The sequence below is a fragment of the Charadrius vociferus genome, unplaced genomic scaffold, assembly GCF_000708025.1.
Source record: "Charadrius vociferus isolate BGI_N301 unplaced genomic scaffold, ASM70802v2 scaffold126, whole genome shotgun sequence".
In the NCBI taxonomy this organism is placed as follows: Eukaryota; Metazoa; Chordata; class Aves; order Charadriiformes; family Charadriidae; genus Charadrius; species Charadrius vociferus.
The window spans coordinates 4133662-4148212 of NW_009648894.1; the positions used below are offsets into that span (position 1 = coordinate 4133662).

General features: G+C 36.8%; 1 protein-coding gene across 1 annotated transcript in view; it reads right to left on the minus strand.

The window, feature by feature from the left end:
* Positions 1 to 14551, minus strand: part of PRTFDC1 (phosphoribosyl transferase domain containing 1) — a 43123-nt gene that overhangs the window by 14963 nt on the left and 13609 nt on the right. The window contains exon 4 of the mRNA XM_009887155.1: positions 5895 to 5960. Within this exon, the coding sequence (XP_009885457.1) occupies positions 5895 to 5960 (66 nt within the window). The remainder of the gene's footprint in view (positions 1 to 5894; positions 5961 to 14551) is intronic.

A 14551-nucleotide genomic window follows, 5' to 3' on the forward strand; every position in this document is an offset into this window, starting at 1 on the left:
CTTTCTTAGCATTGTATTTGGGAATCTCAGGTACTACTGGTTAAACAAGACATTTTATGACAACTTAAGTTAGGCCTGAAGAAGCAGTGCCATAGGGCTGCAGAATCATCAGCAAACAAAGGTTAAACAATAATGCATCAAGTTTCAGTGAAGAGGTCCAAAGGGAGCTACAAGGACTGCCATTAGAAGTTAAATCACTTTACGGTATGCACAGGAATGAAATCCACATATACTAACACTTCATCAAGATGTTAGAAAATAATATGAAAGACTTCTGAGAAATTAGACATCTAAGTAGGAGCTCTCGACAGGGTTCTAGAAAAGGTCATGAATGTCTGATTTTAATCTTTTCTGCTGGGCTGAGCCACATCTTATGGCATTCCTGAAAGGACAGATAATGTATACCAAAACCGTTATGTTTTTGCACACACAATTTGGCCAGTGTCAGCTGCTGACGGGAGCAACTTGGTTAGTGCATTAAGAGTCTATGTACACAAACTCCAGCTACTTAAAGTCTGTAAAACTAGTTCAGTATCTCCAAGACTTAACAAGAGTGGGGCACCACCATGCAGCCATCTTTACAGCACGCTTCTATTGTGCATAAGAAGTAGAGCAAATTACCATAATCAACCTAAAAGTAATGCAGGAATGGATCAGTGTCTCCATTCTCTTACTTGAAGGAAAAAGTATAATCTTCTGATCATTTGGAATTGGAAGAGGATTTTCTGGACCTGGGTGAAATCAACAGAATTATGAACACAGATGATGTAGAAGCTGGTAGACAGTGGGTGAGCAGAGCCCATGTGAAAAATGGAAAAGGAAAGCTGGGAAGTTTTCTGTGTACTTTCCTTCCTCCAGAACAATAACAACAACAAGATAGGTAATCTGTTCTACTGTTCACCATTACTAAGAAGGAAGTGCAAAGAAAGGTGACCAACAACAAAAAGATAGTAGAACAGATTACCTAAGAAGGAAGTGCAAAGAAAGGTGACTGACTTTGGGGAAGAAAAAAAAATAGTGTCTGTTGCTGCGGCAAAAGCAGTTAAGGCTGGCAACTGTCAGAAGAGTAGACAGGATAAAATCCAATTAAGGAAAAACACAGAACAACAGAAGTGACTAAAGATGGCAGTTAAATAGAGGTCCTGAAGCTGTGGAATGCTTCACGACACATAAAATCAACCTCTGAAAAGATGAAAAAGGCAAGGCAGCATGTCTGATAGGAATACAGGAAGACGTAGAGATGAGTGGGGCACATGACTATTGCAGAAGTGTATAGTGGATTTTGTATACCTTTACTGTCGTATAAAAAGTCTCTCAGGCACATAATGCTCTAAAGAGAATGCCATTATTTTTTCTGCAAATTTATGGGCATTATTCCAGAAAGGAATGCATATAGGGAGAGAAAGCACAACATTAGTCAAGGCAGTGAATACTGAAGGAGAAAAAAATAATAAATATAGAAACAACAGAATTCTGAGAAACAAACTTGGAATGGTGAAGAAGAAGATAATACGTATTTTATATCTAGAGAATAAAACACAGCTGCCAGATATATGCTTTATTAAATACTGATATGCTGACATATTTAGGAGAATGCTGAGAAATGGGTCTCAGAATTGTTAGAACCTATGACATGCAGAGAAAATGATTCAGTAAAATAAGAGAATAAATGAGAGGCATAAGAAAAGAAAGTGAGATTGCATTATGTTCCTGGAACATCTTTCCATATGACAAGTGGGGCAAGAAAATGGTATACAGTGGATAGAATGATTTAGGTGACATATATAAAGGAAGTATGGAGATTTTATAGCACAAATCCTGCCAGAATGAAGTGAGGAATGTTACATGGTGGATATCTTCCTCTGAGTGAAACCTCTTTTTGGTATGATTTGATCAGTTATTTTAGGAGAGCATCAGAGTAGAAGTAGCTCAAACTAACACAATGAAGTGCAGAGAGAATATGACATTCACTTTCTTTTTTTCTTGATCACTATTTATTACCTTCTACGCTTCTCCAAAAATGCTCAAACCACCGGCTGTCAACAAGATGTACTTAATATGAACTAAGGGAATAGTCCTTCATAAAGAACATAAGCATTGATCCATATTACAGACAGATGGAATATCAGAAATCACTGCCTCCATAATTGTATCATACTAACTACATAACTACTTTAATTATAAGTTGTTATTAACCTGACAAATAGGAATGATTAATTTTGTTCACATTCTACGTTATATAGAAATGGTGACAATGACAAAAATATATGGATCTAATTTTGACATCAAATACATTATACAACTGTAATAAGTATTGCAATTGCAAAATGATATAAACTCTAAATTTTTTATTTGCAACGAGATGAGTCAAACTGGTATAGGAGCTTTTTTGAAAGGTTACAGGACATATTACATATGAAGTGATATACAGAATAACTCCTGTCCGTAGAGACTTTCTAGTCCTAGTCAGTAGGACTACGTAACCAGCTCCAAAGCTCTTGGGAGAAAATATAAACACATTCAAGTATAAGAGGTAAATGGTACAAGTATAAGAGGTAAATGCTAGTGATAACTCACAACTCTGGTACAGCTGAATCTACTGATGTTTGTAGATGTTTTAAAATTTACTTCATTTAAATGCCACAAATACTTTGAAATATGTTGCAAGTTTTTACAGTATTATACAGTATGATGACAGTATTAATAATAAACAGGGTTATATTATTTGTTTTTTCACCTCATCTACATAAATTTTCATAGCCATCTTGCTTTGAAACAGTGCCTCTAGTTTTCTGGACAGTTATTAATTATCTCCCCATTTTCAAAATTTATTCCTCTTTACAAACATTAATGATGATTTTTACCCAAATGAGCATTTCCGCTTTAAAGTAATTGAAAACTAAGCAGCTACTTAACTATGAAATCAGCTACTGAGAAATTTTATGTTCACCACTTACATTGTTAAAGGAGAGATTTTGAAATTACATTTTTTCTGCATGGAAATGAATAGTTACAAAGCATTAGAGTCCTAAGCTATATCAGGACTCATTCTTCAAGTACCGTTATTAATAATTCATGCCATGGAAACCTTCATTCTTACCTCTGCAACCTTCTTCACAGAAGAATTTCAAATTGTGGATGATTTTCTTCAGGTAACAGTTTGGGTCTGTATGCTAACTCTCCTCTCAGAATATTTCTCTTTCTCATGGTTTGGGTCATTATACATTTTTCCCAGGCTTATAATATTTTTATAAACAAAAGCATATTGTAGGAGGAGTACAGAGGAGATATTATTCCTTAGGAAGAGCTATTATCCTTAACAGCCTCTTTTTAATTAGCTTTTACATTTTTTTGCTTTCTTTAAGCTTTCTCAGAAAAAATATTGTTATAGAACAGCATGTTCATGAATATACTCAGTAATCTTTCTTTTCCAATAATAAGTAATGCATGGATAATGTTCATTAAGATTACAGGCTAGCCGAGGTTCTGGGTATTATTACTTAATGAAGAGCACTTTAAGATAAAATCTCAGAATCTGTTGTCTGCAGATTTCAAAAGTGTTTGCATTATTGATGCTTTTGAACTTTACAGAAACCTAATGGAACTTTCATTCCGAACCCATGCTGGCACTTTTGAAAACACCTTCCACGATCACTAAGTTAATGGGACTTAACCTGGCATACTAATTTTCCAATATAATTACAATCTTTTCTTAATGTGCACTCCAAGCAGGCAGAAGTACCCAGCTCACTTAAAAGCAGGGAAGTTGAATTCTGTCAGTAAGTATTCCACTAATTCACTCCGTGACTTGGAATGGTTACTAAAGCCAGCAGCTACACTAAGGTACTAAAAAACACTTCAAGGAAAGATTTACATTGACTGTAGGAGGCTCTGAATCAGTCTGCAAATGGCTGATTAGTAAAATGTGCTGAATAGTTGCACTAATTGCTTAAGTCAACAACAGATGGAGGAGCTGGCATCCATGGACGTAAGGCCACTCCTTCATATATCCAACTTTAGATGTGTAAGTATGAACATTTGAGCTCAAGCTTTGCATCCCAGCTTTTCAATCAGTAAAGTAAGTCTTAAGGAAACCCCATTCTCACGTGTCATAGCGAAAACGCTGTTTAATTATCCATACATCAGCTGTGTCACAGACAACCACACATACAGACAACCACGGAACATGCCCCTTCAGCAAGTCTGCTCCCCTGGCAGTCTCAGCCCTCCGCTCCTGCTCCATTTCAGCCTCTCCACACCCGGCTTCCCCCACTGGGCTCCCTTCCTCACCAGCAACCGCCTCCGCCCCCAGACCAGCCCCCTCACACCTACCCAAGATCCCAGCCTCCTTACCCAGCAATCTTAAACTACATTGCTTCTCAGTCTTCTCCCCAACTATCTCCAGCCAAATTTTATGTCCTGTTCCATACCTGGGAACAGGGGGGCCGTGCCAACGAGAAAAAGGTCACCGGGATTTTCAGTATAAGAAAACAATTTACTTCATTTTTTGAAAGAGCAGAACTACTTGGGGTGACATTTTCCTTCTCTGTCATACACATGTGGACACACACAAATACACAATAGTTCTGCAAAAGAAAATAATGTTTTGCCCCAGTGAATTCAAATGATACTAGAAAGATTATAGCTGGAAAGATATTAATAACTGGAACCATTCATGGTGAAAATTTGGAACTGGAAGATGGGGAAGGGGAGCTGGGCTTTGAAGCCTAGAAAGTAGACTATCTGGGAAAGGGATATGTTAGGTAAGGTGAATAGGTGCACTGCCAGTTCTGCCTGTGAGGCAGAGAAACATATGCAAAATCGTCATAGAAAAACAGGTAGCTCCAGTGTTTGAATATAAGAAAGGAGCAAATTAGTATTTTCCAAGAACATGATTAATGCTTTAGTAATAATTTAGAAACAAACACCCAGCAGGAGTATTTAGAAGTGCAAATTGAGGACATATGTATCACTAAAATATTCTGAGTGTGCCAGCATTTTTTTCATTTAAGTTCTAGTTGCATCAAAACCTTTTTAATATTAATGAAATATTTAAAGTTAAGTTTTTCTCTTCTTTTTCTTGTGTGCTACAGTACAACAAAACAAAAGAGTTTGCTAGTGCTACATTTGAGTGCTTTGAAGAAACTGGTATTATTTAGTGCCAGCTAATAAAAGAGTAACTGCATGAACAGTACAAATAACAAGATAAGTATTATGGTGCCTTAATGCATAAGTAAAGAATCCATTTCTGACCATTTTCCACATAGACCATTTGCTTAATGAAATCAGCCTTCCTTCCTCTTCAAAGTACTGATTTGTATTACCACGGTTGGATGAAAACAGCCTTTTCACTCACTCAAACCACTCTCTCTCATTACCACTATGTTCAAGCATAGTGCAAAGCAAATTCAGTCATACAGCCAGCCCGATGTTGAAATAAAAAAAAAAAAATCCCATTTGATTATTGGAGTGAAAGGTTCCGCATCTGAACTTTGTACAGTAGGCAAAACTGTATTAAACTCCTCATATGCAGAATTCAACAGGGATACTCAACATGCAGTTTGCTTGCACGCACCCAACAAAGGCAGAAAAAAGAAGGCTCCACGACATAAATAAGCTCAGGGGAAGCATTCCAACACAAATTTTGCCCACAATCTCACTCATGGTATGTGTATAACTATTGGGAAACCCCTACATTAGGATGGAGGGGCTACATTCTGACCTTTTTGGGCATCTGCAATCTGAAAGCAATGGCATTACAGCAATTTTATAGAGATTAACAAATTTCTTTGATTCCATTATTAGTATCTGACAGTCCATGTGCAAAATTATACAGCTGTTCTCAAGTGTTTTTAGTGGATGTATTTTCTTTCTTAAATTTAAAATTAACAAACCTTCCCAGTCAGCTTTGAAAGATCATCTCCTCCCATTATCTGCATATCTTGCATAGACTGATCATTCTGAAAGAAGAAAGACAAAACTTTGCAATTGGGTACAACTGTAAAAAATAGAAGTATAAGCATGTTAACTTTTTTTGGATCTTTCACAGTCTTGGTTACCAGTATTTTCTAATGCTTGTTAGTATCGGTGCGACAAAACCACACTCTCACTCACTCTTGTGGCTTCTATCATCTCCTGGTTGTGTTTAAGCTAACATCAAGCTCCAGGCTTTACTGAATGAGAAAAAGTTGCCTCTTTCTTTTTAAAATAAATAATGTCCCCTTGCTTGCTATTTCTTAATATGACAAGTGTTGAGTTACGTACTTGTCCCTTTCACAACAGGAAGACAGGAGGATCTCAACACTTGACCAAACACCTGTAAGCACATTCTTTTTTTGGAACAGTCTTTAGAAGCACAGGCAAAATGTGCTTACATCTGTCACTCACACAGAGAACTCAGCTATTTTTGAAGACATTCACTCAGGGTTTTTTTTCAGGGGCGCAGGGGGTGGGGAGGGGAGGAGGGAGTTTTGAAAAATTATCACTTGTTTCTGTGTGCCATACAGTTTCAAGAGTCTTGGTTTTGCTTTTTTAGCTAACTCAAAGATAAAATCCTTGAGGTCAACTCTATAAAGTAAAATACTGCCAATCAGGTCAAACTAAATGGAACATAATAGTATGCCTTGATTTTTCTATTAGAAAAGGTATTTTTTCCAAAAAATCAGTAAACCAACTTTTTTTTGATAAATTTGTTTTACAGACATTTCTAGTTGAAATTCATTCTGATAGAAAATTCTCAACCGGTTCTAGTTCAAATTCATTATCAGCAGCACACAAAGTTAAAATCACAGAAGGGAGACATATGGAAGCCCTACTTTTAAAGTTAGACAAAAGAAGCCTTAAAGAGGGTAGCAAATTAAAAAATATACAGTCATGACCAGACTATGACTTCCAGAGAAAGCAGGAGCAAATCTAAGGGTAATTAATGTGTGGTTTTTTGCCAAAATGGTCCATGTGCTAATCTAGTCTCCCTACCCATAGGAAGACAGTGGTAGTCCAATTTTAATCATAGCTGCAGTACCAGAATGTGACAATGTAGTTTACTAGTAAAATCAGGAAGCTTTATCATTAGAAACAACTGACAAAAAAGCAATACTTGAATACTTTGCTTGTATTTCATAAATCCAGTGCTCTGAAGTCAAATGTTTTTCCACAAATAAAGAATGGGACAGCAGGACTTACAGGGTCGGTGAGGATTTACTGGGCTAAGGGGTTTATAGCTCTTCCTCTTCCTCTCAAAAAGCAGCACCAGCAGAGGTGGCACGCACGCGCCTGCCATGCGGCACGGCTACAGCTGCATGCCTGTGCAGATGGAAACTGCGTCTGCCCACGCTCACAGCCCAGGTGGCAACAGTCCAGGGACTTCCAAGGCACCTTCGCAGCCAGTTGATCACAAGCAATCCAGCATCCCCAGGAACTATTCGTGGTCCCCATGGGAATGAATTGCCTAAATTAATACAGCCTTCCTGAGTAACTGTAAGTAAAGGTTGCAGAATTGCCCAGACGACAATTTCTCCGGGTCTGCACACTGCAGACGCACTGAAAGGCTCCCCTGTTACTCAGACTCCACTTCCCAAAAAACTCTCACACCACAGCTTTGTAAGAGGTCCTCAGCAGTCATTGCCTTAAAAGACAAGTTTTAGACCTGCCTTCACTTTTTCTCCACCGGATCTAGGAGCTTTAGATCCTTTTCATGCTGCTCTGGTTTGTTTCCTGGGAAACAGAGCTAGAGCAGTAATGAAGGTTACATCCAATATGCTTTCTAATATAAGTTTCAACATTTCTTTTATTTTTGTAAAGAAAAACAGGAAGAAAAAAAACCCAAACAAAACAAGCAACTGATTCCTCAGAGTATTCTTTTAAAGCTAAATAAAAAGCAGAGATAGAAAAGATTTTACATTCAGGCTAAAAAGCATAAGCTTTTTGTTGTAGAGCAAGACAGGTCACTCTTCAAAAGTCAGGGACATATTCAGGTCAAGACTATAAAAAGCAGATAGTTTCTAATGATGGCATGTGTAACCAAGGCAGTGACTTTTTTTTTTTTTTCATTTCCAAATGAGGAAGACTGGAATTTCAGTAACAAACACCACACAGGAATTACTGAAGGGGCAGTTTGCCTTCAGTTGCTAGTTAAAAAAAAGAGAGAAAATAAGAAGATAACAGTGAGGTGCAATGATTAATGAATTTATTTATTTTTAACTAAAAAAAAAATCTCTTTTCAGCAGTCTTCACAGCAGCACTGTTTCCTTTGCATTTGGTATTTCTGGCTCCAGCTGAAAAGAAGATGCTGAAATAGCATCTTCATTGCTGGCAAGCAGTTAAGCAAACACAAAAGCCATTGAGATCCGAGGGATCAGAGCATCCGTCAATCTGCGTATTCACACATTGGCTGTTGTGACACAAATGCACACAATTATGAAAATCCTCATGTTCTGACTGGAGAATGATCACTGTCAGAATACAGGACTAAGTATTCACTGTGCCTAAAAACCATATATAAAATTGCAGCTCAGAACTCCCCAACCGGGGTGCTTTCAAGAAATTGAAAGAAATTAATTGCATCATGCAGTAGAGCAATTCTACTGCAAAAAAAAAAAAAATGCAGATCATTGATTTTAATGCCATTTATAACTATAATTCTATGTTCATCAATTAACTCATATTGTAAAATACATACCTGCCAAACAGCAAGACTCTATACCACAATGTCACATTACCGTAATCATAATGTTCATATAGATAATGGGCACACTATGGTTGCCATAGGAACCTCTCAATGCTTTTTTTTCTGAATCCTCAGTTTATAATCTCAAAATAACACTGTACTAAATGTTAAGTATAAACTACAACAAATGTCAGGAAAGAAAAAATAAATTGGTACTGTTTCATTCAGTACCAATTACTGTCAATTCAGAACTGCTTGTTTAATTTTCATGGTCTCAAATCATTCAGAGCTCCCTTTTTCATTTGGGAGTTGTTCTATACTTTGACACAACTGATACGATTGAGTCTATAGGACTTCTTATAAATGCAGAGACATGAATTAAAGGTTCACTTTCCACCTCCCAAAGTTCCTCAGTACTTGCTTTCTAACTTCCCTAAACCCTACCTAAACCCAACACTATTTTTGCTTAATACTAAATATAATGTCCCAGATAGAGACATATCAAAATCACATTGTTTTGGTTAATGCAGCTCAAAATTTATTGCAGCTATTTCTAACAAGACATGATGCATTTTGTCTGATGGTTTTTTTCTGTATTTAATAAATCTGCATTTTCCAGGATAAATCTCAATTTCTTTGATTTTACTTGCTATGTTGTGCTTTTTCACCTGTTCATCTTTGTCTTGTCATTTTATTTCATTCAGACCTTGTCAATATACATCTTCAGATCCTATGAATACTTGATGAATGAAAGCAAGAATGTTGCTATTTCCACCTCTATTTTTCATGGCATGCAAAATAAAACTTTGACTTTCTATGTTGATTGGAAGTATAGATATTTAAATTCCATCTATACTAAGTCATGTCTTTTAAATTGGGTGGGGCACAGAACTATTACATCTTTTACATCTCCTGAGATCAACACTTGGACAAAGTTCAAATTACAAGTGAAATGAGTTGGGTGGTCTCAGGAAAATTTATTATAAACAGCATTGCTCATCTGAAAATTGCACCAAACCGTGAACATCTGTTACTCTTCTAAAGAAACAGAATCTGGAGTACATTAATACGGGGCTCACTGAAACAATCACGGCAAAAAAAGAAGCTCTAACATAACAGTTTATATGCATAACTAAATTATGAAATATCAGCACCAGGTCATTATCACACATTCAGTTACTATAGTCTGCACAGTTCATATGGAATTTCTTGGAAAAAATGTGATTACCTTTTTTCCCAAAATTCATCAGGGAAACTTAACAAAGAAGGATGTGACCATCGGGCCTGTTCTGCTTTGCTTTCTGCCACTTGGGTGATACAGCAGATCCACCAACCTGAGGATTCCGATGAGGACGCCTCTCTTACTTTGCACCATCATCCCATCTCCTGTAACCCCGGGTTTTCCAGGAAGGTTTTGATGAAAAAGAAGTGATTGACAGCCCATCGCTTTCAGTTGTCCCTTGGAACTTCAAGCCACTGAATATAGAGCATGTCTAAGGCTTCCCTTATCCTTCCTTAATGGCCAAGTGAAATGGTCAGGACAGAATTACTGCCTGTGAGGTTTCTAACTGTAACTGAGCCACAATTGGGAGAGTTTGAAAAGCAAGAGTCAAGTACCACGTCACCAACAGGTTTGGTGCAACATGTCCACTAAAGCAGAGTAGAGTTGAGACTCCGCATTTACTTTGGCCTCACCTTTTTATTTTCCATTAAGACTGTCATTAAGGCTGCATGTGATCCATGCTGCTTCTGTTCTCGCAGGGTGACCCATGACCTTGCAATGTCTTCATTAAAGACAGGATTATTGTGTTCCTAATTTACCTATCTGAAAGTTAAGACATCTAAATCTATGCATCTGGGCTCCCTTCATAATCAATGGAGAAAACAAGAGAGATCACGTAAATCATCTATTTATGGGATATCTACAGGAAATAACTTACACCTAGACATCTAACTGTAAGAAATCTGAAGTTAGGTGAGATGAATCCCAGCTTAAGAGATGAGATCAATATTTTCTTCCTAAAAACCTCCCTGAGCACTCAGAAAGAAATTATTTTCAATCGCATTTACCCCAGGCACAGAAGAAGCAATGATCTTGACTATCATCCATTAGTAACATCCTGAACTATCCCCTTAGGATCTGTCTCACACAAACGTTTAACACAGTTCCCCTCAGTACCACTTCACAACAATTTGCTTGCATCTTTGCTCAAAGGTTTCATTTTAATCTAAGCAAAATACATTTGAGGTGAGATTTCAAAAGATATTGTTTCAATCTAATATTACTTCCAACTTATGTCAGGAAAAAAATATTAGCAAGCAGTCTTTGCAGATTTTTTGCAAAAACATTACACTGGATGATTAATAGTGCTCTACACTCTAAACTTATTGGTGCAGAAATATAAATTTACCTATAGGGTTTACCCACTGAGTAATGAAAACAATTGGATGTCATGGGGGGGTAGTGGTTCATGATCATCAAAAATGGAGTCTTAAGTTGCCTCAATAAAAAAATAACTTGCATTCGATACTGGAGGAAGGATAGCAACTGGGTAGGCTACGCTAACAGTAACTTTGAAGGTGATCTAAACAGCTATATTTTGAATGGCACTGAGGGAACAAGGTATATGGTATTAAAACCAAAGAGGAGATGACAATTACCAAGGTAATGAACAATGAAGATTTGAACAAAATTCTTGATAGTTCATACAGTAAAGAAAAGCCGAGGCTTTGAAATATCACATGGACACAACTGACTTATGAAATGCTATATGTTTTCAGATACATGGCTACAACACACTGCTGCAACAGAAATTGAAAATGACAGAAAACGCAAGCAGAACTGTATACTCTGGCATACAAATTAACACATATTACAGACACGTTTTTCAGTTGAGAAAAAACATAACACTCGAATGAAAGCAGAGCATATATGACAAGAAATTACTTTCTAGTAAATACCTCTCAAAGATGAAACCACAGAAGTAATGTCTGTCACACAACTTTTAAAGAGAAAATTATTAATTCTATGAGAGTTAGCTGCAGCAAACTGATTCATAATATAACCAAGATTTCTGCATTTAAAAAAATAGCATTGCAGAAATTAATTGCAGGTATTGGCAGAGTTTAGATAGATGTATCTGCAAGTATAAAGACTTCTGCTTTGAAATTATATACTGTTCAATAATTATAGTATCTTTTGCTATATGACCATGCTCTACTATCTCAGTCACAAACATAATAATTAAAACGAAAATTTTCATGTTCCAGTTTGGATGCTGACACCCTACTATAAACTTGCTTTGCAGCCTACCTCCTGAGAAGTACTTCAATATATGAATATTTTGGTCGGGGAAGTGTCAGTATGGCATCTACATCATCTGTTAACCTATTTTGACTACTAGGTAAAGTCAAACTGACATATAAAGTATGGGCTATGAAATTTTTCTTAGTATATTAGCAGAAGAAGAACATCCGTGGAGTGGTAATACATAAGATGCTGTACTTACAAGCAACATACACTTGAACTGATACCATTTTTGGATTTCTTCTGTAAAGAACAACAGCTAAGACCAAAAAATCTCAAGAGTGTAGGTCAGAACACGGATTGTCATAGTTTTCATAGAAGGACTATCCAGGCTTAAATAGCAACATCCAGAGGACAACTAGTAAGTACTGTTAAGCTGGAGACTTGTGCAAATGAGTGGGAATGATATGGATCGCTTCCCAGTGCAGACTGGAAAGCATGCCTTCCCCAGAATCAAATGTATACCAAATGGCAGACTGCAACCTCCGGGGCATACCCACATTCAAAATAATCAAGTGTCAGGTCACTGATGTATTTGTAGGAGGTGCTTTGAATACCTTGCGAGCAAGCCAACGATGCTGAACCAACTGGAAATCAAATACAGTAAACTGGCATACACCCACTCCTGGAACACCCCCTATCCCACAGGGACAGTTTTGTGTATCTCTGTTAGCTTTAATGTTGAGGCTATGATGCCTTCCTGAGCTGCTTAGTAAGCACACCACTGGCTATGACAGGCCAAGACCTGTCTTACTACTATTGCCAGCATAACCTGAGATAGTAAATTTTAAACTGCTACAAGTATTTCTATCTGAGCTCCAGGTATTAAAGTGTCAGAGATATTTTACATCTCCGTGGTTAGATCTACAGTATAACTAATTTGAAGATTTAACTCACTTATTTTTTATTCTTTTTCTTCCTTGTTGCTATTCCTTCACAAAAAACTCCCATCACACAGGTTTGGAAGTGCTTCAAATTCAGGCTAGTCTATCCAGTTCAAGGGAAGGCCAGAGTTCTGCAATGAGGAAGTTGGCTTTGGAGAGAGAAACACAAACAACGAACTTACTGACAGCAAGGTACTCCTTATCAGCTGACCTGTGGTAACACATGTGTATGTTTCTTCCCTGCTGTAAAAGCACAGCAGATCATTCAGCTTAAACAACTCTCAGGGCAACAGTAAGTTATTAAAGTTAATAAATTGGATTGTTTACATTCATCTGTTCACACATTCAGTAATTTCTTGTGTACACGCGTGCCTTCTCTGTATTTAATCCAAAGAAGGTAAGGTATCTTGAAATAGCTACCAGAAAATTCATCCCCTATAGGAATCCAACTCCTATAGGAGTTGCTTCCAAGGAGATTCTCTTGTATCTAATGACGTATAAACTGCCATTGAAGCTTTTCCCTTCCCGGTCAAGGCATTTGGAATTGATCTTTCTTGTGTGTACTCTCAGATATCAACAAAGGTGAACTCACACGCAATGTTAATGCAGTTAACACAGGTTAATACAAATTATACCTGCAACTAAGAACGTACTTGCTAAGGGCAAATATTAAAAGCTGTAAATTCTTTACACTCTTTTATTTTGCTGGAAGCATGTGTTCAACATTATACTTCCACCTATTAATAAGTTCTGTAGATATACAGAATAAAGACGTTTCAAGTATTTTCAAATAAAGAAATTTTTCTGAAAACATGACTGCATACATGATCTACCCCTGTAGTTTTATTGCGGTTAAACTTTCCTTAAAATCTCTAAACAGAGATATAATTTCATTTTTATTGGCATAAACATGAAGTAACTCTAGAGGAAAAGGGCCAAGCTGTTGTAAATTGCAGCAGAATTTAGACCAGTTATCTTGGCTAAGAAGGATTATAGACACTAAATTATTGCATATTTTCCTTCCTGGTTTAGCAATTAAGTTTTATATATTTGCTTGGTATTGGTTCAATGGGTTATTTCATTTATTAATGTGGCGGTAAGGTTGCAGCACCACATATAATCATATGGCACAAACAGCACCTGTACACTTACAAAGGTCAGCAAGAACTGAAATCAAGAACATGTGATACCAAATGTTTTAAATAGTATATAAATCAGAAACACAATATATCCTTAAGTTTAGGTTAGTTTCTAGAGTGTAGTCTGAGGTTTCCCTGTACTATAGCTTCTTTAACATTTTTATAATAATAATACTTTAACATTTTAATAATAATAATAATAATAATAATAATAATAATAATAATAATAATAATAATAATAACATAGAAATAAAAACTGCATATGTTCCAGGATGAGAAAATGTACTAACAATTTCATAGGGCTGTTCAGTTCTGAGAGGTGATACTTTGTCTCTAAAAATGGGAGGCAAATAACATTTGAAACTTACAGGCAAAAGAACAATTTAGGAAGTGTACTCTCCAGAATCGCCATAATCCTACTCAGGAACTCATTTTGGACTGACAGGAGGTATTACTAAGGGTGTCTACCTTTTCTGACAATAAAGTAATAAAAAGACCACACTCTTGGAATAGGAGACCTGGGCTTCTTTTCTTCCTCAGCTCTCAGAAGACCACC